The sequence below is a fragment of the Aquarana catesbeiana genome, linkage group LG06, assembly GCF_042186555.1.
Source record: "Aquarana catesbeiana isolate 2022-GZ linkage group LG06, ASM4218655v1, whole genome shotgun sequence".
Lineage (NCBI taxonomy): Eukaryota > Metazoa > Chordata > Amphibia > Anura > Ranidae > Aquarana > Aquarana catesbeiana.
The window spans coordinates 251,250,898-251,278,384 of record NC_133329.1 but is presented as its reverse complement, the minus strand read 5'-3'; the positions used below and the strand labels follow the sequence as shown (position 1 = coordinate 251,278,384).

Genomic DNA, 27,487 nt, shown 5'->3' with positions numbered 1-27,487 from the left:
TTCATGTTGAACCTGTATGCCAGGAGGTCAATGTCTGGCATCCCTCACCTGCGGGGCTAAAAACACCTTAGGATGAAGGGGCCACTACTGCATTCAGGACAATGATGATTGAGGAATTCTGCCTGCCAACTGCCCATACCTGGAATGTGCATGGTGGACAGGCCTGGAATGTGAAGCTGACATTCTGACCGTGTGTAGGCTCCATCGGACAGTTTCCATCGGAATTTCCATCTCACAAAATTTAAGATCTGGTTCTCAAATTTTACGACAACAAAATCCGTTTGTGTAAATTCCGATCGCGTGTACACAATTCTGACGCACAAAGTGCCACGCATGATCGGAATCATGCAGAAGAACAGCACTGGCTATTAAACTTCATTTTTTTTGGCCCGTCGTACGTGTTGTACATCACTGCACTCCTGACGTTCGGAATTTCCGACCAACTGTGTGACCGTGTGTATGCAAGAAGTTTGAGCCAACATCCGTCGGAAAGAAAACATGGATTTTATTGTCGGAATATCTGATCGTGTGAATGAGGCATAAGAGTACTGGTTTCTCCTTGGTGGTTAATGTATAACACTGTTTTGGCATTTTCCAACTGAATCCAGGTCAGATGACCTTGCAGTGCCCAGAACTGAACTTCATATTTAAGAAAAGGTTGTGCTAATTATTGCTTTGTGTAGTGGCAAAAATAGGATTTTTGACTAACCAGAAAATCCTGTTTTTTAATTACATTACTGGACACAGGATGAGCAGGGGCGCTTTAGGAGCTTGCAGAACTTTTTTTTTTTAACGTCCCGCAAGCACACCCTCCAGTGAAAAAGCACTCGGGCTTTCACACTGGAGTGACAGGAGAGGCGCTTTGCAGGCACTATTTTTAGCGCTAAAACACCTGTAAAGTACCTCAGCGTGAAAGTAGCCCAACTCACATTCATACACACAAATTTAGACAGGATGCAATTAACCATGTCTTTGGAAGTGTAGGAGGAAACAGGAGTACCCGGAGGAAACCCACGCAGGCACAGAGAGAACATGCAAACTCCAGGCAGGTAGTGTCATGGTTAGGATTCAAACTGGTGACCCTAGTGCTGCTAAAACAAGGAAAGAGGTTTAGAGATGGGAAAGCATAGCTCAGGTTGACGAGAGGATCCCTGGACCTGCAGACAAACCCGATCAGTTTCATGTTGAACCTGTATGCCAGTAGGTCAATGTCTGGCATCCCTCACCTGCGTGGCTAAAAACACCTTAGGATGAAGGGGCCACTCCTGCATTCCAGACACGGAGCATTGAGGAATTCTGCCTGCCAACTGCCCATACCTGGAATGTACACGGTGGACAGGCCTGGAATTTGAAGCTCCAACCAAGCCAGAGTCTGGTATTTCTTTGAGCTGCAAGAGTACTGGGTTATCCTTGGTGGTTGATGTATAACACTGTTGTGGCATTTTCCAACTGAATCCAGGTCAGATGAATTTGCAGTCGAGAGTTCCAGTGTTGCAGGAACAACTGAATAACTCTGAGCTCCAGAACGCGGATTTGGAGGAGACAAGCTTCTTCCAAAAGTTTCCTATACTGAGACGATATCCAGGACTTCTCTCAAGCAGGACAGGATGGCATCCATTATGAGAACCTTCCAAACCAATGGAAGGAAGCATTTTCCTGACCCCTTTGCTGGACTCGTGACCCACTATGCCAGGGCAAGCCTGGTTTTGCAGGTCAGGCATATTTGGCAGTCAGGGACAGAGCCCTCCTGTCCCACGCAGACAGAACATTAAGTTTCAACGGTCTGCTGTGAAATTGAGCATGCACAACTGCCTTGAAGGAGACCACCATTAAGCCCAGGACCCTTATGCAAAAGTTGAGGGGGAACCGACTCATCCATTGCAAAGTCCAACAGAAGGAGTAGAGGGGCCTGGAGTTTCTCCTGTGGTGAGGAAATTCTTGGACAGGGCTGATTTAGGATTTAACCTTAACTCCACAGGGCCTGAACAGTCTTTCCCCAGGTCATGGTACATGTGCACTGCCTCAAAAAAGGACCAAAAACAGTATCCCTAAGTTTAGAAGATTTTAGTACACAAACTCCTCATGTACCAAGTCCTTAAAAATGGACAAAATACAATCCCCATTCTTCTTATCCCAATGTGCAGAAGAAGCTGCAGCTAGATGAAAACCGGAGGTGGACCCTGGAGGAGAGTGTGGGTGTCTATTTGCAGGCCCTGAGTACTGAGTAAGCATACATGGCTATACGTTTTCCTATAAACTTAGACATAGTGGCAGAAACCTTCACTCTGGATAGGCAGGATAAGGGGCCAGCCCCTGAAGGCCTCTGAGTTGGGTAGTGACAGGGGACAGTGGTCCAGTCTTTTAGTGTCATGAAGCTGTTAGCCGACTGCAACACTGTAAACAAGTCAGGGATTCCCACAAAGAGATGTTATGATACACTCCGGCAGCAGGAAGGATTAATGCGATGTCACTGGAGGCAACACTGAGCTTAATTACATGACAAAGTATCAGGGTGCTGGAGCAGCTCAGCAGATGGCCAGAGAGTGTGAAACAGTCCGTATGTTTAATCCAAAATAGAGCTCATGCGCAGTACAAACAACCAGAAGGAGGATGCACAGGCTCAAAGAGGTGCATGGGCATTGAAACAGTACAATGGCACTGAAATTTTAAATTGTATCACAGAGTCCTTTCCCACCACCAACCGTGACAAAAAATGTTACAGCGGGCAATTCCGAAATTTAACCCTTTACAGAATTCACACCAGCCCATTTAGGTACCCAAAAAAGGCAGATGCTTTGACAAACTGCAGAGCAGGTTTTCCAACAGCCTTTGTTCTCCATCTAGTAGAGACGAGAGACAGGGGTCATGGCAGGAGACAGGTGTCACGCCTGATCCAGCTATCCATGCCCTCCCGATGGGAATACTCCCAAAGGAATGTTCAGGAACAGGGTTCCCCTGATGGATGAACCAAAGCCCTGGGCCTGTAAAGCACTTTGTGGCTAACTCAAAATGATGCACCAAGGTTGCTTAGGTGAGCATCTAAGGCACAGTCTACTGCCCAGGTAGTACATTACAGGCTGGCTCAGTGTCTTGTTCCCAGCAGCATCTGGGTATGGCTTGAAGGGCAATTCTGGAAGCTGCAACAGTATGCCCCAGTAGCTCTGCAGCAAACTGTAGACAACTTGCTTGAAGAAAAAAAAAAATTATACTGAGATACTGTCATCTGATTGTCATCCGATCTGCTAGATGGATAGGGAACAGATCCCCACCCGTCGGTTTTTGGCAAATTGGATCAAATCGATGCAGACGGGTGTAAACGGACACGTGTCCATTTACATCCGCCTCTCCATGGAGAACAATGGGTGGTCCCATTGGTTCCGCCTGAAAAACAGATAGGCTAAAGCAATTGGTCTACTCGTGTGAAAGGGGCCTATTGTTCACACAGGGCATACACAGCGTACACCCATGCAAGACCGTGTAGGGATGCACAGGTGTTGCGTGCATCCCTGTGCAGGCAGTCCCATTGATATCAATTGGAATGTATTGCAAACTGCACGAACAGTGCCATTGCTCCCAATTTGACATCCATGTAGGTCCGGGTGCATGTCCCTGAGTTCACATTGTCTGCGTTTGGGCTTGTGCACCCACACCCACACCCACACCAATGTCAGGTTGGGAGCAGCGGCTATGCATAAATGGGCCTACCTGTACAGGGATGCACGGAACACCTGTGCATCTCAATGCAGGTAAACATGGACCTCCAAGGGCATACAATTTAGTATGCCACATGTGAATGATGCTTTAGTAGCAATATAGCAGGGATCTTGTAAGTTATGTTGTGTTTGTGTGCACTAAGTTATTTAATAACTCAATACAGTTTTTGCTTTTTTTATTTAGCAGGAATTTAGTAAATTTTGCCATGCATGTATCCACTAATGATGATTTTAGTGTATTTTATACTGAAAATATCAAATTGATGAACATTTGCGCAACTATTGCGGTACCTAAAAAAATCAGTAGCACTTTTTTTGTATTCTATAGGTCACATGCTTTCAGAAAATCTATAGTTTGAGGGATCTTTTTCAAATTCTGAAAGCTGTAAGGGGAAAAATGGTAACCCCCCAGCTTTTTAGAGTAAATAGTTTTTATTTACCATTTTGCGCACCTTCACAATTTCACAAAAAGATGCAAATATTGTAAATGTACAAATTTTGTTATTTAGTAACTCAATATAGTTTTAACTTTTATATTAGGAATTTAGCAGGAATTTTTCAAATATTGCCATGTATGAATCCACTAATAATGATTTTATTGTATTTTTTGTGAAAATATTGTTTTGATAAACATTTGTGCAAATATCGCAGGGCCTTAAAAATCAATAGCACCTTCTTTTTATTCTTTTGGTCATATGCTTCCATAAAATATATAGTTTGGTGGGTCTTTTACCAACTCTGAAAGCTGTAAATGAAAAATTAAAACCTCCAGATGTTTAGAGAAATGTTTGCGTATGTTCAATTTTCACCATTTCTCAAAAAGGTGCAATTTAAAATTTACAAATATTTGTTATTTATTAATTCAATACAGGTTTAGCTTTTATATTTAATAGGGATTTTGCAGGAATTTTAAAAAATTTGCTGTGTTTGTATCTTCTAATAATGATTTTAGAGTATTTTTAGCAAATATATTGTTTTAATAAATATTTGTGCAAATATCACAGGGCCTTTAAAATCAGTAGCACCTACTTTTTATTCTATAGGTCATGTGCATTCAGAAAATATATAGTTTGGGGCGGTCTTTAACAAACCCTGAAAGCTGTAAGTGAAAAATGAAAACCTCCAGATTTTTAGAGATATTTGGATATTTACATTTTTGTGTATGATGGATTTTCACCATTTTGCAAAAAGGAACAATTTAAAATGTACAAATATTAGTTACAGTATTTATTAACACAATACAGGTTAGATTGTATATTTAGTAGGAATTTTGTAAAATTTGCTGTGTTTTTATCTAATAATGATTTTAGTATATTTTTTGCGAAAATATTGTTTTCATAAACATTTGCACAAATATCATTGGCCCCCTAATTAAGAAGCACCTTAATTTTGTTCTCCTGGTCATGTGCTTTCAGATAATATATGGTTTGGGGATATTTTACAAACTCTAAAAGTTGTACGGGAAAAATAAAGAGAGTTGTAAAGGCAGAAGGTTTTTCATCCTAATGCATTCTATGCATTGAAGCGGAGGTCCGTCTAATTTTTTTTTTTTATGTCAGCAGCTACAAATACTGCAGCTGCAGACTTTTAAAATATGGACACTTACCTGTTCAGGGCACCCGCAATGTCGGAACCCGAAGCCGATCTGTTGCTTGGCTCTCGGGTGCTGCTGCCACTGCCATCTTCGGTAAGGGAATCAGGAAGTGAAGCCTTGCAGCTTCACTTCCCGATTCCCTACTGCGCATGCGTGTGTGTTGCTGCGCAATCCGGATGGTCCCAGCTGTCTTCTGAGACTCGTGTGTTTCCCAGCACACAGTGGGGGGGGGTTTAGGATGTGAAGAGGCGTAGACCCTATGCCCGGAAGTGGGTGGTATACAGGTATCTGCACCCCCCGAAAGGTGCCAAATGTGACACCGGAATGGAGGGAAGGGTTCCGAAAAGCGGAGGTTCAATTTTTGTGTGAACCTCCGCTTTAAAATAAAAAAAACCTTCTGTGTGTAGTGTAGCAGCCTCTCCAGCACCCCCTAAATACATACCTGAGCCCCATCTCTCTCCAGTGAGTCCACAAGTGTCTTAGCCATCCGGGACACTCCTCCTGATTGGCTGAAACACAGTGGCGGCGCCACTGGCTCCTGCGGCTGTCAAAGTCAGTTAGCCAATCAGAGGAGAGAGGGAGCGGGGCCAGGTTGAGGCTCCGTGTCTGAATGGACACCCAGAGCTGTGACTCAGCTTGTGTGCCCCCATAGCAAGCTGCTTGCGTCACCAAGAAGCCGATGTACGTGCCCGGCGGCTGCAGGCTTGATCCTGCTTAGGCCTTGATCAACAGAGATCAGGCATGATCAAGGTGATACAGCCGCAATCCATCTGATGAAAAATGAATGCATCAGGAAAATACTGCAATGCCAAACCCCACAGTGGCTCAGATGCATCTGACACCACTGTCCATCGGGGGATGTGGACGCTGCCAGATCACTGAACCTGAGAGCGGTGCACCTGCCTCCCCCGGCTGCCTCTCCTTTCTGGAACCACTTAACTGGTATAACAGGTAAATGACGTAGCAGCTATATTGACCAACCTAATACACAGACCTCCAAGGATGTAGGCCTAAAAACAATGTTGGTTTACTGCTATGTAACCTCTTATGCATGTAAGTATGCAGGTACCCAGGCATGCCGTTACGTAGGTACCCAAGTATGCAAACATGCAGGTATACATGTATTCTTGCCATTCATGCATTTATGTATGCAACTTAAGGCAAATAAGCTCATATGTACAGTATATACTCCCAGACAAACAAGCACATGTGCATGTAGTCCCAGGCAACCAAGTACACATGCCTGTAATCCCAGGCAAACAAGCACTTATGCACGTAGTCCCAGTCAACCCAGCACATATGCATGTAATCCCAGGCAAACAAGCCCATATGCATGTAGTCCCAGGCAACCAAGCACATATGCATGTAATACCAAGAAAATAAGCACACATGTACACAGCTTAATGTAAATAAGCACATATGTACAGTATCTCACACAAGTGAGTACACCCCTCACATTTTTGTAAATATTTTCTTCTATCTTTTCATGTGACAACTCTGAAGAAATGACAATTCGCTACAATAAAAAGTAGTGAGTGTACAGCTTGTGTAACAGTGTAAATTTGCTGTCCCCTCAAAATAACTCAACACACAGCCATTAATGTCTAAACCGCTGGCAACAAAAGTGAGTACACCCCTAAGTGAAAATGTCCAATTTGGGCCCAAAGCATCAATATTTTGTGTGGCCACCATTATTTTCCCAGCACTGCCTTAAACCACTTGGGCATGGAGTTCACCAGAACTTCACAGGTTGCCACTGGAGTGCTCTTCCACTCCTCCATTAAGACATCACGGAGCTGGTGGATGTTAGAGACTTTGCACTCCTCCACCTTCCGTTTGTTTGAGAATGCCCCACAAATGCTTAATAGGGTTTAGGTCTGGAGACATGCTTGGCCAGTCCATCACCTTTACCCTCAGCTTCTTTAGCAAGGCAGTGGTCGTCTTGGAGGTGTGTTTGGGGTCAGTATCATGTTGGAATACTGCCCTGCGGCCAAGTCTCTGAGGGGAGGGGATCATGCTCTGCTTCAGTATGTCACAGTACATGTCGGCATTCATGGTTCCCGCCATATCTCGCTCATTATTGCGATTTTAGAGTAGTGCGCTGAAGCGCCAAGACATTGTGAGTACCCAGTAGGGGGATTTTTACTTTGGTTTTAATAAATGTTTTTATATACTGCACCATGAAGTCCTTTCTGTGTTAATATTCCCGAGGTAAATGTGGTACTACTTGATGAACAGAGGCACAAGTGAAATCAATACAGGATCCTACTACTGAACCTATAGTGGTTATAACGTGTAATTTGACACGCCCTAAGGTGAGCGGCTATCACCTGGGGGGGAGCACTTATGTGTGGACACAGCACTTTACCTTTGATTCACTGAGACGCATGGATGTTTTTTGGAATACCTATGGACTGTTAGTTTGATATTGCACAAACGCACTGCAGTATTGAATCGCATGGATGATTTTTTGCAACACTTATTTATTGTTATTTGAATGTTGCACAAGGACACTGGAGCACTTTAAGCTTGAGTGTATGGTCAGTTACATACACTCATTGTGATGTTTATTACACATTTTTAAGAATTGGTATTACATTTTTTGGATGTTATATGATTTTGTGGATGCTATAGATATTTAACAATTTTAGGAGTGTGCACAGTATAAATTTTATTTAGTAATATTGCATGTACTGCACAATATTATTTCATGTTATATATCACTTAAATTTGTATTTTGATAGCGCAGCGTATATATATATATATATATATATATATATATATATATATATATATATATATATATATTTTAGTTTGATCATTTGCATGGTATATGAGACATGTATAGCGCTAGCAGCTGATCTTTTGAAAGAAGCATTGGTGTGCAGGCCTTGTTTGATCAGCCAGTAAGTGGGCTCATAGGACTACTTATTATATGTATGAAAAAAGGCCATACTGAGCAAGCCTGTGCCTCTAGTGGCTGGAGGAGAAACAGCAGCCCACATGACTAAAAAGTACACAGCATGATTAAAAAGCACAGTGCCCCCAGTGGCCACCGGGAGAACAGACAGTCAGATCTCTTTTTTTTTGCAAAAATGCAGACTTACCATTCCTGCTGCAGGACTCTGAACATAACAGGAGTCCAATCTTCACCCATCATGGCAAGCTTTGTCATAAAAGAGCTTCAGAGACTGGGTCCCCCTTAATATGGGGTCCACTCCCCTGGAGTGGACCAGCGCCATAAGGCTGCATTACATGCAAAACCTCAAGGAATCCTCTCTCCTTCTAATGAGGATCGGGTACCATCCATTTTGGCTGATAGCTTTTTCGAATGGATCAGATTGAAGTTCATGATTCTTAATAGAACTGTGCAGACCTCCAAGTATGCTCCAAGAGCACATGTCACATCAGTGACCATCCACCTAACAGACACTGGTGAAAAAACTGAGGTACTTCCTGTGTAGGAGGGGTTATATAGGGGAGGACTTGTTTGATTGATTTACCAGTGTCCATTCACCAGTAGGTGGCGTATAACCCAGTTAGTTATTAGGGCTGCTTTGTGTCCCGTGATGTATGATAAAGAAAAAACAAATTTCTTCATCAGTTCAGGCCAATATGTATTCTACATATTTTTGGTAAAAGAAAAAAATCGCAATAAGTGTATATGGATTGGTTTGCGCAAAAGTTAAAGCGTCTACAAAATAGGGAATATATTTATGGCATTTTTAATTTAATTTTTTTTTTTTGCTAGTAATGGCGGTGATCAGCGATTTTTAGCAGGACTGCAACATTGCAGCGGACAGATCGGACACTTTTTGGGACCATTGACTTTTATACAGCGATCAGAGCTAAAAATAGCAACTGATTACTGTATAAATGTCACTGGCAAGGAAGGGTTTTACACTAGAGGGTGATCAATGGGTTAAGTGTTCCCTAGGGAGGTATTTCTAACTGTGGGGGCAGTGTACTGACTGGGAGTAGAGAGAGCTCGCTGTGCCTGATTACTAGGAAAAGCAGATCTCTCTCTACTTCCCTGTCAGACCAGGGATCTGTTGTTTACATTGACAGATCCCCGCCCTGGCTCTCTGAGGAGCGATCGCGGGTGGCCTGTGGATATCACGGCCACGAGCATAGGCTCCAGGCGCATGCGTGCCCCCTATACAGCGATTGGCACAGGGAAGCCAACCTGCCATCGTATGACGACGGCGGCTGGTCGGCAAGTAGTTAAAAAAAATATATGAGTGCTTGTGCAATTTAGTGTGCATTACTTTCATATCACATTCAGTAAAGCAGCATAGCATATTAAAAACCAGAACATCTAAAAACATGTACAAAACACAAAAGACAATACGAATAAATAAATTAGTATTGTCTACAGTTACCTTCAATATTTCCTTGTGATAAACTGGTCGCTGGTTGATGAAAATAAAACACCTTTCTGAACTTGAAGAACTAGTCGCACTGCTGTCTGCTTCTCGCTTTGGAAGAAACCCATGAATTCTGATCTGCTAACATAAGAAAAGATAAATATAGTCTGCCCTAGAGATGGCCACACACATTCTATTCACCTATGTGATGGCCCAATGTAATGAGCAGGTAAGGTAAAAGTAAGACCTACCTAGGGGGCAAAATTTCCAAATTGATACAGTGGGCCTATTCATTCTTTATCTATTCACAAAATAGAATCAGGAGCATTTTTACTGCCACCAACGGATGCTTACATCAGTGGCAGCAGAGAATTTTACATACTTCTGGCTGCTACAGCTGGTACACTTCCAGTAGCGAAAGGGTTAATCATGAATGTACTCTTTTAGCTCTTTGGCCTATATACACATTGCAGAGAGGACAGGCAAATGTTTTAATGTCTCTTATTTTCAGCAAAATATGTACCTGTCTAGGACAGCGTTTCTCAACTCCAGCCCTCAAGGCGCCCCAACAGGTCATGTTTTCAGGCATTCCATTTTGCACAGGTGATTTGATCGGTTTCACTGATTTAATTACCACAGCCGTTTCATCTGAGGGAAATCCTGAAAACATGACCTGTTGGGGTGCCTTGAGGACTGGAGTTGAGAAACACTGGTCTAGGACAGGATCTATGTAAAGTATACCTAAAACCCAAAAATAAAAAAAGTTATATGCTGCAGCTTACCAGTCCACTTTTCCAAATTTAAACATATCTACCTTTGTTCAACCCTATTACATGGTGGAATGATGGGACTAGTAACTTAAAGAAATATGATTTTTTAAGCTCCCAGGAAGTGATAAGAGGCATTTTCTGTACTTGCTAAAAAAAAAGAAAAATAAGATAAAGATTTTTGCACTATTTATTAAGCTCACAGGAAGTGACAAGAGGTATCTTCTGTACTAGCTACAAAATTATATTTTCCTGTGTTACAGTTTAACACATGCATCATAAACAGGCTGATTAACATATTAAGCCACATGTGTTCTGTATGCTTCATGCATCCTTTTTGTATCATTTACAAATTTGGTGAAAACCCAGGGAAAAAAAAAAAAAAAAAAAATATCGATAAAAAATTGGTGGGTGCCAATACTAAAAGGGGCTTATGACCATGTGACCTTTTGCCAACTTGTTAAGGTCACATGGTCATAAGCCTCTTTCATTTAAAGGACAACCTTTTGAACCTTTAGAAAAAAGTGCAACAGGGACAGTGTACTTGCAAAGCCTGTGGCTCCAGGCAGGGAAGACAAAGAAATACAAATGCAAGCACTAATTGGCAAATGGTAGTCCAGAAAGACACTTACCTTCACTTTAGTTTGGAATGAGCAAAACTATGTATGTAGGCAAGGCAATATACAGATCTCTGACAACAGTAAATATTGTATTAGCTACTGAATGTCCACATAAACTGCCCCAGGGTTCAATGAGCTTGACATGCAGTTCAATTATGCTTAACATGACGATATGGCATTAAGAATATAAGCAACCCAAATGATCATGTATACAACATCAATATGTCTATAAAATACTAACCTCTGACTCATCTTGGTGTTGGAAAGGAACCATACTGTTCATGACTGTTGTCCCCAAAAGTGACATTAGTGCCATTTTGTGATCTAATACTTTGTTCTTCTGCCATACAACCATCTATAACAACAGACCATATAATTTAGAATTATGAAAAAGTGTCTGAAAACGTGCAAACAAGAGGCAGAAACAAAGGCCACACACATACTCAAAGTTTCCTAATAAAAGTTATAAAACATTTCTGCTACTCTTACACTCCATACTTATGCATCCACAAATTATTGAAAATATGAAAATATATATGAACAACCAATGAAGATTAGTAGAATATAAAAAAATAATTAAAAAATTGCAGCAAAAAGGATAATCACGATGTGCTTTACATTTACTAGCAAGGCCTGTAAACAAAGTGTCTAATTTGCATGTGCCGAATATTGAGCTCAGTCCACATTCATTTAAATACACACCTGGATGTTAAGCACCAACACAATAGTATTCATATTTTTTTTACCCTTTCAGCACCAATTCACAGATGTCAGGGATGTGAACTTCATAATAATACTGGCAGCATTGAGTTTTTTGCACTGCTTTTAGGAAACACGTTCAGAAATAACGTGTGCAAAATTTATTTTGCTAAAGGCTAAGTATTTACTGGAACCATAGCGCAACCAATAGGGCAACAATGGAGAATTGTAGGACCCACATTTTTATGAGGATATTAAAAGTATTATATTGCTCAAATACATCTGCACACATCTTACACATGTACCGTCACAAACTGAGGAGCATGAAAGATATTTGAAAGGTAAACGCCAAAGCAGTTTTTGGAGCAAGATAGAATTGTTAAAAAGCATTACCTTAACTATTTAATTTGCTGGAAGAAATCATTTCTTTATGCATCCTGTTTAGATTGTTCAATATACAGTATTTAACCAAAAGAACATTTAAAATGTTCACTACTGCCATTTACCTCTCAAAAGTAACTGATCAATATTGGGTCCAATAGATTATGTTTTTTAAAACTATTTCTTATTCCTAACAATGTTCAAATCCATTTTCAAACACTGAGAAATCTTGTAGCAAGATAAACACTGCACTGCATTCAACCTTAGGACTAAATTCATTAACCCATGAACAATGAGGGATACTGTCGATTTCCCCCTTGCAACAGTTAGGACTGTAGCTTGTTCAGGAATACATCAGTTCCTATTAAACTGAAGCCAAAATAAAAGCAGAACTCCGGGAACAAAATATGTCAAACAGTCTTACTAAAATATTGCATATTCAATAAGATATAATTGTCAGTGCCTTCTTATGGTGTCACCCATGACTAAACCCCCAGGTATACTGTTCGCAACCACAAGCCTTTAACATCTGGGTATAAAAGATTACATTTGCTCTTTTCCAATGTCATCAGAAGGCCTAAAGGGGTTATGGACACCTTCAATGATGTTGCTGGGTTGGATGGGAGCATTGACTAACTGAAGCTATGCTCAATTCCTGCAATCCCGGTATTCAAGAAGATTTGAAGGCCTGTATGACACAATGCTATGGGACTGAGCTTCCCAACCAACATTATTTTTAAGGAATACAAGGAGCAATGAAGAATATAAGAGAACATCTAATGCTTTTAATAGAAGGTTTACATTTTTTTATGTATTTATATGTAACACTTTAAAAAGAGTATGTAAACCCAAAATCTTTTTTTTAGTATGTTTGTCATCATGCCTCACTGTATGCAGTTTTTTTAAGCAAATTATATTTTGTGAATCTGTTGCAAAGCTTGAGGATCCTGCCAGATTCAGCAGTTTCTGTTGCAGGCTGAAAAGGCTAACTTAACCCACTGCCTTGCAATTAGCAGCAGCATTTTCAGAATTTCATGTGCACCAATTCAGTTGTCAATTAGGCAGCCTATCTGATTAACTTGTTAGACAGCTTAATGCCCAACTAAATGAGTGTACACGCACACTGACAACACTGCTGCTTGTTGTGAAGTAATGGCTTGGTATTGTCAGCCTGTAACAGGATATGCTGTTAATAGCAGGATCTCTGGTGGAAATCCAACATTCACTGGATCCGCCCATGGACACCCGGTTGGCTCATCAGATCTACCACTTTCCAAAATCCACCAAATCGCCAAACATGGAGACTGGCGGAATTTGAAGACTTGTCAGGACACGTTCTGCGATCCAAATCATTTGCCTCACCTACACAAGCTGCTAGTCGCCCCCCCCCCCGAAGGTTTTGTCCAATCATAAATACATAGGTGGGAGAAGCTCCTCACATGACCTTCTCCCTTGCCCAGGTGGAACAAACAATTTGGTTTGCACAAAAATCCTCCATCGATAACAAGTTTCACGAGCAGGGCTTCAAGATTTTATTACGCTATTATAGCGTCACCTCAACCCTGCATAAGATCTTCCTTACCACCTCAAGATTTTTGCTGGAGATGTGGCTGAGAGGACGGTACTTATTTGCACATTTTCTGGGGTTGCCCAAGAATTCACCCCTTTTGGGACCAAATATGTCAGTTTGTGTTATGGCTCATTGCAGTAGAACTGGGTACTTGTCCTTTGAGCTACTTGCTTCATCTCAACAGGGTACTGTTCTCGCTGTACAAATCTTCACTTCTGGTACATTTGTTAAATACAGCCAGAGCTTGTATCCCCGCCCTCTAGAAACAACATGTCACTCCCCCCATTTCTCTGTGGCTGTGTAAAGTTAAACTACATCCAATGCATGGAACACACCTTAAAGCCACCTTTTACAACAGAGGGGAAAAATGATGTGACACATGGTATCCTTGGTTGATCTTTTTCTGCTCTGCCACTTATCAGGAGCTGCTGTGCCCCTCCGATACATGTCGCCTGTAGCCTAGAATGTTTAGTGGATCTATACCCACTTTCCTTGTTGTTTGTTAAATAGATTAACATAGCAGGATCTCCAGGCAGGAAACTCCAAAATTATTTCCCAAAAAGTATTTGCTTACCTATATACAGTGAGATTTGATGCCAAACATATTGAAAACAACATTTTGGGTTTACATACACTTTGGTTTTAGCACTGAAAGGGTTACGGAAAATACATTCACAAATTCACATAACCAGCTGACTAGGTTCCTAGTATGGCCAACTGGGTGTATTGCTTGTAAACTATTCCTCAGAAAGGACATCTGAAAATACAAGCTCATAAACACGTGCATCTGTTGGGTTGAGCAGTTCTCATGCTAGTCTTGATTTCAGTTAGTTATAGATGCCTGGTAGTTGGATATCCTAGCCTTGACAACTCTAATTGAGCTGGTTTCTGCATGCAAACTGATTGCATAAAAGTGTGTCATTTTTAAAATGTGTACATAGATAGATTTATAGGAAGGAAGTGTTCAGAAAACTGACAATGCTTTATGATTCTATGATGCAGACTATAGCACAGTCCTACCAAAGAATATAAAAAGGAATACTACAAATAAACCATACACAAATATTTCTTACTATAGTTTGTTAATCTCCTTAGTAGGCAGAAATGTATAACTGTAAGTACTAAATAGAACATTTTGAGAAAAAAATTGTCTCTAAACTATTTGTCCACACACACATTTTTAGGCACACTTTATAATATGATGAGGTGTGTTTTTACAGTGTCTAGTAGCAGGCAATTTCAGTATGTGTTATCCAGGGGAGAAGAACATTTCTGTAAAGCTGTAGAAAAATGCATGTATGATAATATGTTACATGTGGTACTTTTAATTCTTAAAGGTAAAACTGCATTAAATATTCAGTAAGCAGAATGATTAAATCATGCAGAAACACAATGGTAAACACAACAGTACATAACTAATGCAAGAAATAGGCACAGTTCTAGATAATGGGAACAAAAAACTAGAAGAAAGTGATTTACTAAACAAAAGAACCCAAAAAAGGGGGTGGGGACTGCCAGACAGAGAAATAAATGGCCAATGGCCTAACACATTGTGTGCTCCAACTGACTTCTTTGTCGGGAGCAAGGATCTAATTTTCCTGCCACTGAACACTCCTACAGGTAGTGAGAGAAATCTTGCCAGCAATGACACACATAGCGTTAATAACCTAATAGATGTTTATAACTGTAGCCAGATGATTGGCTAAGAATGAAAAGTGAGAGAAACACTGGCTGCAGCTGCTCGCTGTAGCTGCTGTCCTGCGGTGCTGAACTGGTTTAGAGCTGTATCAGCAAGAGGAGGGAGCTACTGATCAGGAAGAGTTTAATAGACTGAGTTAGGCAGCACTGCATTGTAGGAACTGTAGTTCAGAGGAGAGAGACTCTACTGTAATCATCAAGAGCTTTTGAACTACATTTCCCAGACAGAGATTGCCGGGAGGGGAAATAGCTGAATTTTCTCAAGCTTTACATGACACAGCTGTTCTTGCTGTGAGGAAGCCCAGAGAGTGCACATCACTTTCCAGTATACACTACCACTTCTGCAGTACTGGACCGGGTGTCTGAGTGTCAGGATGACGAGCTCCTGCACATGCGCAGGAGTGACATAATGCCCCGCTGGCAAATCAAGAGGCCCAAAGACCAGCACACAGAAGCAGATGCCGGTGTTCTGCCGAGAAAGTTCCCCTCAGCAGATAAGGAACCCCCTGTACTGCGCAGGCGCAGCGCTTGCGCAGTACGAGCCGCCAGAAATAGCCGAAGCTGAAAAGCTGTAAATCAGCTGTACACGGCGCCTGTAACAGGGCCCCTTGCGGGCTCGCTTCGCTTCAGGCACGGACTCGCTTCGCTCTGCACTTTTTTATTCTACCTCTATGTCCACTTGGATAGTGGGACTTGAACCTGGCGCCGTGTACAGCTGACTCAAGGTTTTCAGCTTCGGCTATTTTCGGCGGCTCCGTATTCGTCATACTGCGCAAGCTCTGCGCCTGCGCAGTAAAAGGGGGTCCTTATCCACCGGGGGAACTTTCTTGGCAAGACACTGGCACTGGTGAAGGACAGTTGGACAGGTAAGTATTCACTCTTAAGTTTCCCTTTAACAAAGGGTTTAAGATTTAGAAGCTAGGCTTCTCTATTGTATGTCAATGAGAATAGACTCAGACAGTCTATTGGGACAGACCCATTCTGACATAGCTCAGAAATGCTTGCAGCCAGCAGCCCCCTCAGAAACATCTAAAAGGTAACGCAGTGCTGACAAGTCAGGAATAAGTAACCTAGAGTTCAGCGGTCAGTAGTATGTAATACAGAGTGAAGTGGTCAGGAACAAATAACCCAAAGTTCAGGGGCCAGTAGTATAATGTAGAGTGTAGGGGTGAGAAGTGACCCAGAGTTTAGGGCTTAGTAGTATGTAACGTAGAGTACAGTGGCCAGAAGTAATTAACACAATGTTCAGAGGTCAGTAGTTGGTAAAGCAGAGTGCAGGGGTCAAAAGTAAGTAGCGCAGTGTTCAGAAGTCAGTAGTATGTAATGCAGAGTGCAGGGTTGAGGAGTAAGTATTGTAGAGTCCAGAGTCAGTAGTTTTTATCAAAACAATTATGTTCTTTTTTATTTATTTTTTTCTATTGGTCATGAGAGACTGGGAATGTTGTGTACCAAATGTTCTATAAAAATATCTGTTACTCATCATTCTACTGACTACAAAAAGAGTCCTTTAACAGGAAGTTTACATTTCTTCCTTGCTGCGCTTCTACATTCCTACCAGCTGGACTGACCCACTGTTCTCAAGTCACTACCATCTAGTGGCCTCTATAGGTACAGCAGGAGGCAGCGCTAGGGAACTTCTGTGAATGGATAGAGCCACCTGGTGGGACCGAGCAGCCAGAGGGAGAGAGAGTATAACACTGAGAATAGAGAATAGTGGTGAGTGCCCTTTAACTCTGATGATTACGGGAGGGGGGGGGGCTTTCCTCCATAACACTGGTGGTAAGTGTGCACCCTTCTGGTTCAATGCATTTTTGTTGATTTTTCTGTGAACATATCACAGAATGCAAATAAGTCATTGATAAGTCAAAAATATAGCACATAAATATTTGTGTAAGAAAAAAAAAACTCAACGTCGGCGTGGTGAAACGCTCTCATTGCAGGCTGCATACAGGCTATAAGGTGCACTCTTTTCAGATGCACACGGCCTATGGAGGGACACAGAGCAGATGGGCACATGTGAGGTGGGAGACACAGGCATTCCCAAGCAAACATTTACTTGAGCACCAGACTGAGACTTGGTAGCAGCGGCAGTTGCTGAACTACATTGCTCAGCAGTCAGTGCATTCTGGTAGTGCCTCTGCTTTTTGTGTTTTGCACTAGGGGCAAAAGAGGTACATATACCCCAAAAAATAGGGGCTCTAAGGGACTTCCTCAGGCTCTGAGGACCCCCCTTCTGCAGCACCTTCCCCCCTGAAGGACCGGGAGAAGCTGGCCAGGGTGAGCCGTCGGGGTCGGGGGCTGCAGCTGCTTCTGGCACTTCAGCCCCTGTATACATTACACAGGAGGTTCTTTCCTCAACCACTAATGGATTAGAGAAAAGACTGGTGGCCTTAATCGCATCTTCACTCTGTGAAAGAAAACGCACTAGGTCCCCCTCTGCCACCCAGGACCCTCAAAAAGAGGAACTCTGAGGAAAAAGGAGAGGAATCCCTCTCAGAGGATCGGGATGAGACTTATGATTCCTCTTCTGAGGAATCAAGTGGAGAAGGGCCCTCTTCAGCTTCTCAGGATGAGAAGGTGTTAGTGCAAATTTTGGCTGGATTGGTCCGCTCCACATTCAGGTTACCCCTATCTGAGTCAGTTAAAGAACCCTCCTTTGGTTTGGGTTCACTGAAGCCTCCTCAAACTACACATGTTTTTCTGTTTATGGTTACTGAAAAAGCTTATTTATTCTGAGTGGGATCACCCAGATAAACATTTTTTTCCTCCTAAAAAAGTTTGCAACACTTTATCCTATGGAAGGAAAATTTACTAAGATGGGGGGTATACCGGCAGTTGCGCCACCATTCCTCCGTATATAAGTCTGGCTTGTCTTATCGACAACGCTTAGATACCTAGGGATCCAACTGATAAGAAATTGGAATTCCTGTTGAAAAGGGTTTTCTTCTTGGCAGGTTCAGTGGCAGAAGGTCCTAATAGCTCAACCTGCAGTGGCAGCAATCAATCTGTCAATACTTGAGAGAGTAGAATCTTATGGTTGAAAAATTTCAGCCGAATCACCATGGAAGAAGCTTCTGGCTAGGTTTCCCCTTCATGGTGCAAGGCTGTTCGGAGAGAATTTACGTCCCTCTTTTAAACAGGCTCTGTCCCCAGTGCCAGGAGCATCAGCCTTCAGGCAGTCGCGACGGCCTCCTCCGTCAGGCTCAAGAAATAAATCTCAGAGTCGGGGAGGAAGCCTACTAGACAAGACGCTAAAGCCTCTTTATAAAGGAGTGCCCCCGCTCGCTCGGGTGGGGGGGAAGACTGCTACAGTTCTCCAGGCTCTGGTAGGAGGATTTCCAGGACAGATGGGTGATGTCCACATTAACTCTAGGTTACAAACTAGAGTTCCGAGAATTCCCCTCTCCTCGTTTTCTCAGATCAAATGTTCCCAGAGACCCAGAGAAAAAGAAGTCTCTTTTTTAGCATTGGAGCGACTATTGTCGCAAAAAGTTATCGTGGTTGTTCCCACGCAAGAGCAGGGATTGGGGTTTTATTCAAACCTTTTCACGGTTCCAAAACCAAATGGAGATGTCAAACCCATTTTAGATCTCAAGGATCTAAACCGATTCCTAAAGATACGATCCTTTCGCATGGAATCGATCCGGTCGGTAGTCTCCATCCTACAAGAAGGAGAATTTCTGGCGTCAATAGACATCAAGGACGCATACCTGCATGTACCTATTTTCCCTGCTCATCAAAAGTACCTGTGTTTCAAAGTAGAAAAACGCCACTTTCAGTTTATAGCTCTGCCTTTCGGGCTAGCTACTGCACCTTGGGTGTTTACAAAAATCTTGGCCCCTCCGCTGGCCAGATTAAGGGCCCAAGGTATAACGGTAATAGCATACCTAGACGACCTGCTCTTGATAGACCGCTCAGTAGCTCGCTTGGACCAAAGCTTGGTCACCACAGTCAACTACCTGGAATACCTAGGTTGGCTCTTCAACTCAGAGAAGTCTTCTTTGAAACCAGTAAGAAGACTAGAGTATTTCAGTCTGGTCATAGATACAGCCCAGAAGAGGGTATTTTACCCCAGGCAAAGATCAGTACCATAAAATAACTGATTCAGGTAGTCAGGGCAAAGAAAGATCCTCCTATTCGCCTTTGTATGAGGCTACTGGGGAAGATGGTGTCTTCATTCGAAGCAGTTCCCTATGCTCAGTTTCATTCGAGACTGCTGCAAAACAGTATCCTGTCTGGCTGGAACAAGGAGGTTCATGCATTGGATTTCCCGATGCGTCCGTCTCCTACAGTGCGTCAGAGCCTCAATTGGTGGTTGATACCCAAAAATCTGCAAAAGGGTAAACCCTTTTTTTCCAGTTGCCTGGACAGTGGTAACAACAAATGCCAGTCTTTCGGGTTGGGGAGCAGTTCTGGAACAGTCGACTGTCCAAGGGAGATGGTCCAAGACAGAGAGGACCTTACCCATCAACATTCTAGAGACACTCAGGTTACAGGGTTGCCCTGTCAGGATCCAGTCCGACAATGCCACAGCAGTGGCTTATATCAATCACCAGGGAGGCACCAGGAGTCGTGCAGCCCAAGGAGAAGTAAACCAGATCTTAATCTGGGCATAAGCATGTGCCATGCATATCGACAATCTTCATTCTGGAGGAAAGAACTGGCAGGCGTACTACTTGAGTCGCCGGCAGTTATTCCCAGGGGAATGGTCTCTTCACCCTGTCTTCTTGGCCATATGCCAAAGATGGGGTGTTCCGGATGTAGACCTCTTTGCATCCAGGTTCAACAACAAAATTGATAACTTTGTGTCAAGAACAAGGGATCCTCTTGCATGCGGGACAGATGCGCTGGTGACTCCATGGCATCAATTCTCCCTGATTTATACATTTCCTCCTATTCTGCTACTGCCACGACTTCTTCGCAGAACCAGGCAGGAAAGGAAGTTGGTACTTCTGGTGGCCCAGCGTGGCACAGAAGAGCTTGGTATGCAGAAATAGTAAAGATGGCAGTAGGCCCCCGTGGACCCTACCGTCACGTCCAGACCTGCTATCCCAAGGTCCAGTGTTCCATCCTGCCTTACAAATGCTAAATTTGAGGGTCTGGCTATTGAAACCCACGTTCTGAAGAGTCATGGGCTTTCAGGTCCTGATTTGTACCTTAATGCAAGAAAGCCAGTTTCCAGAATGATTTATCATAAGAGTCTGGAAAGCTTAGATCTCCTGGTGTGTATCCAGGGCTTGGCATCCCAGAAAATATGTCATAAGTAGAATTCTTGACTTTCTACAAACGGGATTAGAAATGAAGGGCCAGGTCTCGGCCTTGTCAGTATTATTTCAACGGCTGCTTGCGTCGCATTCTTTAGTTCGAAGCTTTATACAGGGGGTAACGCTTCTTAATCCTCCGGTTAGGGCGCCCCTAAACCCATGGGACTTGAATTTGGTTCTGTCAGTTTTACAGAAACAGCCTTTTGAACCAATACGTCAAATTCCCTTGGTCTTGTTGACAAGAAAGTTAATTTTTTCTGGTAGCCAGTCTTTCCTGTAAAGAGCCTTATTTAATCATACACAAGGATAGAGTGGTATTGCGCCCTCATCCTAGCTTTCTACCGAAAGTGGTTTCAGATTTTCATCTAAACCAAGATATTGTTCTACCTTCCTTTTTTCCAGATCCCTGTTCTACGGAAGAAAGGTCACTACAATCTTTGGATGTAGAAAGAGCAGTCAAGGCCTATCTGGAAGCAACTGCTCAAATTCGCAAAACGGATGTTTTGTTCGTACTGCCAGAAGGTCCCAATAGAGGACAGGCGGCGTCAAAGTCTACCATTACAAAATGGATTCGACAAATGATTATTTAAGTTTACGGTTTGAAACAGAAAATTCCACCTTTTCAAATCAAGGCACACTCCACAAGGGCTATTAGTGCTTCTTGGGCGGTGCATCACCGGGCCTCTATGGCTCAAATCTGCAAGGCCGCAACCTGGTCTTCAGTCCATACATTCACCAGAATTTATCAGGTGGATGTGGGAAGGCATGAGGATATCGCCTTTGGGCGTAGTGTGCTGCAAGCAGCGGTACGAGGTCCTCGGGTCTGATTACACCCTACTTTGTGTGGTCCCCTCAAATAGCATTGCTCTGGGACATCCGATCAGTAATTACTGAGGCTCTGTGTCCCGTGATGTACGAGAAAGAAAATAGGATTTTTATAACAGCTTACCTGTAAAATCCTTTTCTTTTGAGGTACATCACGGGACACAGAGGTCCTGCCCCTCTTCTAATACACTTATATTGCTTTGCTACAAAACTGAGGTATCCCCAGGAAGGGGAGGGTTTATATAGGGGGTTGAACTTCCTGTCTAGGGTGTGACCAGTGTCCAATCACCTAGTGATACCCTATAACCCATCAGTAATTACTGAGGCTCTGTGTCCCGTGATGTACCTCAAAAGAAAAGGATTTTACAGGTAAGCGGTTATAAAAGTCCTATTATTTGTTACTTTTGAAGATATATTTCTCCACAATGTCTTCAGCTACAGAAGTACTTTTACTGTTTGTTCAGAATATGTAAATGATTTCATTTGAATAATCTGTGCATAGGTTCACTTCAAATATTTTTCCATGATCTTTTTTTTTTTTTTTTTTTTTTTTTTGAGTGTGAAATAGTTCACTGTGCAAAAGTTGATATTGCTGTAGATCTGGACATATGAATACAAATTCGCCCTCAGTTGCAACAAGAACCACCTCTATCCCCTTAAGGAAAAATGTTTGCTGTAACTGATTATAAAGTGTGAACTTGAGTTTGGCTTCAGTTTGTTAGTGTATTTAAATCTGCTAACACATTTAATACTACACTACCCCAGACTGACAATGCTGTCTGCTGTTCCTCCTGTGATCATTCATTCAGGGTTATGTCTCACTAATACAAGAGGTGAGTTAGTAGCCAGAACACCTGGTGAAAACAGCAAAAGAAAATAAAACGAACACAGTCATAACATCAAATGGGTAAGCCGCAATATAAGGCCCCTTTCACACGGGACGGATCCGTGTTGATCCGCCCCGTGTTTATCCGCTGCTCAGCGGGCATCGCTCCGTTTTCCCCAGCTGAGCAGGCAGATGACAGGGCAGGACCCACACACTGTGCAGGGACCGCCCTGTCAGATCTCCGCTCTCCCCTATGGGGGATCGGAGGAACACGGACCGTCTGTCCGTGTTCCTCCGATCCGCTCTGCAGACGGATAGAAAAATAGGATTTTCTTCCGTCCGCAGAATCGGACGAGAGCGGAGCCGGACAACATCGGGTGTTAGCGGATGTACATCCGCTGACACCCGCTATCCCATAGGGATGCATGTATGTCTGTATTTCATCCGAAAACGGATGGATGAAATACGGACATACTGTCCGCATGTGTGAAAGGGGCCTAATACATTTTTTTATAATACCATGTAATTAATCATTTTTGGTTTTGGGTTTACTGCTTTAAGCAGCCAATCGACAGGCACCAGTGCTGTCATGTATGAGAAGGGGGAGCAAGTCACTATATCCCCCATACCCACATGTATCAGGTATGTCACTTTGCTTTCCAAGGCACACAGTGTAAAAAGAGAAAGACAAAGTAATTATGAGCACTTGTTGTGGTCAGCATTAAAGTGAACCTCTTCTGTTCACTTCTCTAGGTTACTAACATAGGTACCTTTTAATCCTAGAACTACTTTCCAAACTTGTACAAGAAAAATCAGGATTTGTATATAGATTCAACTGGCTTTCTCTCGATTGTTCTTTTTTTTCTTTTTTGCACAAGTGGATTTCTCTTTTTTTCATAAAAGTCTTGGTTTATATCTCAGGTTTGTTACTGGTTTATATATCTACTAACTGAGCATCTCTGCTGCTTGGCATCTCTACTTAAAACCCCAAATCAAGCACAATGCCTGCATAAGGGTACATTTATAAGGTGCATCCATACTCTGTGTCAGTGACCTGCAAAGAACTGAACAGCCAGGAAACAAGTATTCTTGGAGGGAGGTCAGCAATGGCAATCCTTGTATGTCTCCGTACAGGTTTTCTTTGTGCAATTTGCAGTGATGTTTGTGCCCTCTAATAACCCGACAAGCCTGAATCCTAGCAATGAGGGGGTAAGTAAAAGTAAAAGCAGTCCCTTCATTCTCTGTGTCCTTTTCATAGTATGCAAGCAGGAAAAGCACGTCATGACCTAGGCTAAGGCAACCCACACCCTTGCCCTCTTTTTTATCAGAAAAGCATCCAAATTGTTTTGAATGTGTAAGTGAGAGTAATCTTTCCAAGAGTAACTATATGAACATGATGTTGTTTATAAAAGCATGTTTCAACTGAAGCACAGGTACAGTAATAAATCTGAGTTGCTGATTACTGCGAGGATGTTATTACATTGCTTGACCTCCTGGGTAGCAGATCTACATAACTGTAAAGAGATCACTTTAGTAAACAGCTTTCAGAAACTGCGAAACACGAGGACATATTTAAATGCAAACTTTGTGATAGTGGATACTGCCAAGGCTCCATGCACACTGGACGTTAAAATAACATTATCAAAACACCGGTAGCTTTGCAGTGTCTTTCAACATTTACCGTTTTTCCATGTTAGCGAGTTTTTTTTAAAGAAAAAAAATTTTTTTTTCAATGGATCAAAAACATTAACCACTTAAGGACCAAGCCTCTTTTTGAGATTTGTTGTTTACAAGTTAAAAACAGTTTTTTTGCTAGAAAATTACTTAGAACCCCCAAACGTTATACATTTTTTTTTCTAACACCCTAGAGAATAAAATGGCGGTCGTTGCAATACTTTCTGTCACACCGGATTTGCGCAGTGGTCTTACAAGCGAACTTTTTTTGGAAAAAAAACACTTTTTTTAATTAAAAAATAAGACAACAGTAAATTTGGCCCCATTTTTTTTTAATATTGTGAAAGATAATGTTACGCTGAGTAAATTGATACCCAACATGTCACGCTTCCAAATTGCGCCGCTCGTGGAATGGCGACAAACTTTTCCCTTAAAAATCTCCATAGGCGACGTTTAAAAAATTCTATAGGTTGCACGTTTTGAGTTACAGAGGAGGTCTAGGGCTCTTTCCATCGCTCTACCTCACATGTGTGGTTTGAACACCGTTTTTATATGCGGGCACTATTCACGTATGCATTAGCTTCTGCACGTGAGCTTGGTGGGACGGAGTGCGTTTAAAAAAATTTTTTTTTTTTCTTATTTATTTTACCTTTTATTTCTACGTTGTGCTTTTAAACAAACAATTGTGTCACTTTTATGCCTATTACATTTAAAAAAAAAAAAAAAAAAAGGCCCTTTAAGAGCTATGAGCGCAAGTGACGTTTTGACGTCACTTCCACCCTGCAATGGTATGGAGACAAGTGGGGGCCATCTTCCCCTCACTCGTCTCCATACCCAGCATGGAACAACATCTGTTCGCCTCCGCCATTGCCGACGGCTAACAGAGCGGAGTTTATGGGCTGTTTAAAATAAACTCCCCAAATTGGCTTTTTATGAGCTTCAGTGTACACGGAGCCTAATAATTTTCAAACATGTTGCATATAAAACAGTTTTCCACTGTATGGAGGTTGAGCTTTTAATGTATTTTTGATATGTAGTGTAAGCTACGAAGAAAAATGCACAGGCTTTAATTAGGAGCTGGGTACTTGCTGGCAGAGAACCTCAGGACACGACGAACAACAAGTATCATGGGCATTTAACAGCAGCAAGAGCGTTAAGATGCATCATTATGCTACATCATCTCCAGGATTAGTCACAGCTACTAAACAGAAACAATCATCCTAGGAGGTACAAAATGTATTACTTTAATGAATTAACCTGCCCTTTCAGCAATAACAACAACAACAAAAAAAAAAAGAAAGAAAAAAAAATCTAAAAGAATTAACAGTTAAACTTGTATTTGGTGCAGCTTTGCCATGATTAGATCTTAGTCTAATAAAACAGTCCATGCTGGAATTGTTCTTCGAATATGACTTTTTTTCATTTGTGTTTTGCAGATAAGAATGAAATAACATAAGTTCCATCAGCTTTTGGAACTTGTACATAATGTATATACATAATGTATAATGTATATCAGACTGTCAATTAGCAAATAAAGGTTCTAAAGCCAATGTGCATCTTCATGCTAAAGTCTATAATTACAGGATGATATTTAATGAGATCTGAAATATCTGTTGATGGTGTAGGCCAAAACAATTATTATTATTATACAGGGTTAATATACTGTCAACAGTTCGGTTATGATACATTTCAATTCAAAAGTGTTCAGAAGACCCTGTTTATGAGAGCTATTTCTTTATTGTAACCTATCAAAATAAAATACAATTTCTAACAATCCAAGAATTAATAGAAATATAAATGCTTTCGATTTTGTGTGACTTTATTTTTTTTTTGTTGTCTATTTTTAACAAAAAAAATTGTAGCTTGTCCCAAGCGATACCAAACTGGCACACCGATCTGTCACCTAGGTGACTAGACCTAGCAGAAGGTATACAGTAAATACTAATATAAATATACATAAAAAAGCAAGCAAATAAAGCAAGCAAATTCTTTAATCATCATCAAAAATCTGAATTGAACAATGTACATAGTATTTCCCTTGGATTATGCAGCATCAATTGATAGACCATGTGTTTTAAGTGAACCTGTACTGAGAGAAATACATAAACTGCCATAGCTGATTTTCTTAAAATGCAAGTTGAATAGCTATCTTGCTGATCTGCTGTCCAGGGATAATTTAAATACTGTAATTACAACTGCTATCAAATATGGAGTGTGGCTCTTCAACCTGCAGTAGTTTTTATTGTCCCCTCCTTTGTTAACAAGAAAAACTCTGACTGTTCTGGGTAATAGTAAAACTGTAAAAATAGGTATCCTATATGCTAACGCCCTCTGCACGAGGAACACCTCCACCGCGCCAATAGCACCCAAATAAACTTCAAAAATACTAAGTAAATGTACACCAGTGACAGTGAATAAATAATAATAAACTAGTGAACACAAAAAGTGTCGAGCTGCCCCCTTAAAATCAAAATATAAATCAGTAGTTTATTTAGTCCTAAATATCAGTTAGAAACCAAAAATGGTAAACCGACACATAAGATAAATAGAAGGCGCTCAGAAACAATAAAGGTATACCTTGCAGTATACAATGATGGTGATAACCTCTATTGGTCAATGAGTTACCTGGGTGTAAACAATAAAGGTATAATTTGCAGTGTACAATAGTGGTGATAACCTCTATTAGTGAATAAATCACCTAAGTGTAGCACACTGAATTAACAGTGGACCATAAAAGTAAATAAACCTGTAAGCATAAAATAAAACATTCGAATATATAGTGTGACCAAATGAGTTAATACAAACATATAAATGTGACAACAACTTGAAAAAATAAACACGTGCAAATATTTCAATTCATGCTGCAAAAGTCAGAAACTCCATATACAGTCCATGAATGAAAACAGCCTCCAAACAGGCTGCAGGTGATATAAAATGGTGACGAAAAAAATCAAATGTCCCACACAGATGATTTCTCAGTGATAAATGTCAAATGATGAGTAACTCCGTGCTTCTTCCACCTCACCACCGTGCCAGTGAATCACACTCTCCAGACATACACTCACCGAAATAAAATGCCAGCATTCTCATGCAAGGCAAAACACGCTCTCTTTACCACACTCCAGGGTAAATAGTGTATACGAGGTTCACAGCGATGGTATTCAATGGATCCACATAAAAGAAAATGAATGCTCCAATAGTGTAATTCAGCAACAACAATTTATTAAAATCACTGCAATCCTCACACATAGCACTCACATTGTGTAAAAGTAAAAAAGGCAAAGAACGTGTAATCAACAGCAAGCCTCAACTTTGTGGATAAAACAATATAACCAATGGTCACGGCGGACCCGAGGTGTGCAGCTGCTGGGTATGCTCTCACCCCTCCCTTGGGAAACCTCCGTTCCTCCGTGCGCTGGTAATCCTATCTTCCTGTGTGGCTGACAGCATGTACGTCACAACTCACAGCCACGCCCCCGACATGTTTCG

General features: G+C 41.7%; 1 protein-coding gene across 4 annotated transcripts in view; it reads right to left on the bottom strand.

Annotated features, from left to right (window-relative positions):
• PMS1 (PMS1 homolog 1, mismatch repair system component) overlaps positions 1–27,487 on the bottom strand; it is a 155,880-nt gene that overhangs the window by 37,136 nt on the left and 91,257 nt on the right. For 3 of the 4 annotated variants that reach the window (XM_073633191.1, XM_073633189.1, XM_073633190.1), the window contains exons 6-7: positions 11,303–11,416; positions 9,690–9,815 (exon numbers count right to left, since the gene is read on the bottom strand). In XM_073633191.1, the coding sequence (XP_073489292.1) occupies positions 9,690–9,815; positions 11,303–11,416 (240 nt within the window). The remainder of the gene's footprint in view (positions 1–9,689; positions 9,816–11,302; positions 11,417–27,487) is intronic. The other variant, XM_073633192.1, reaches the window with a different exon arrangement.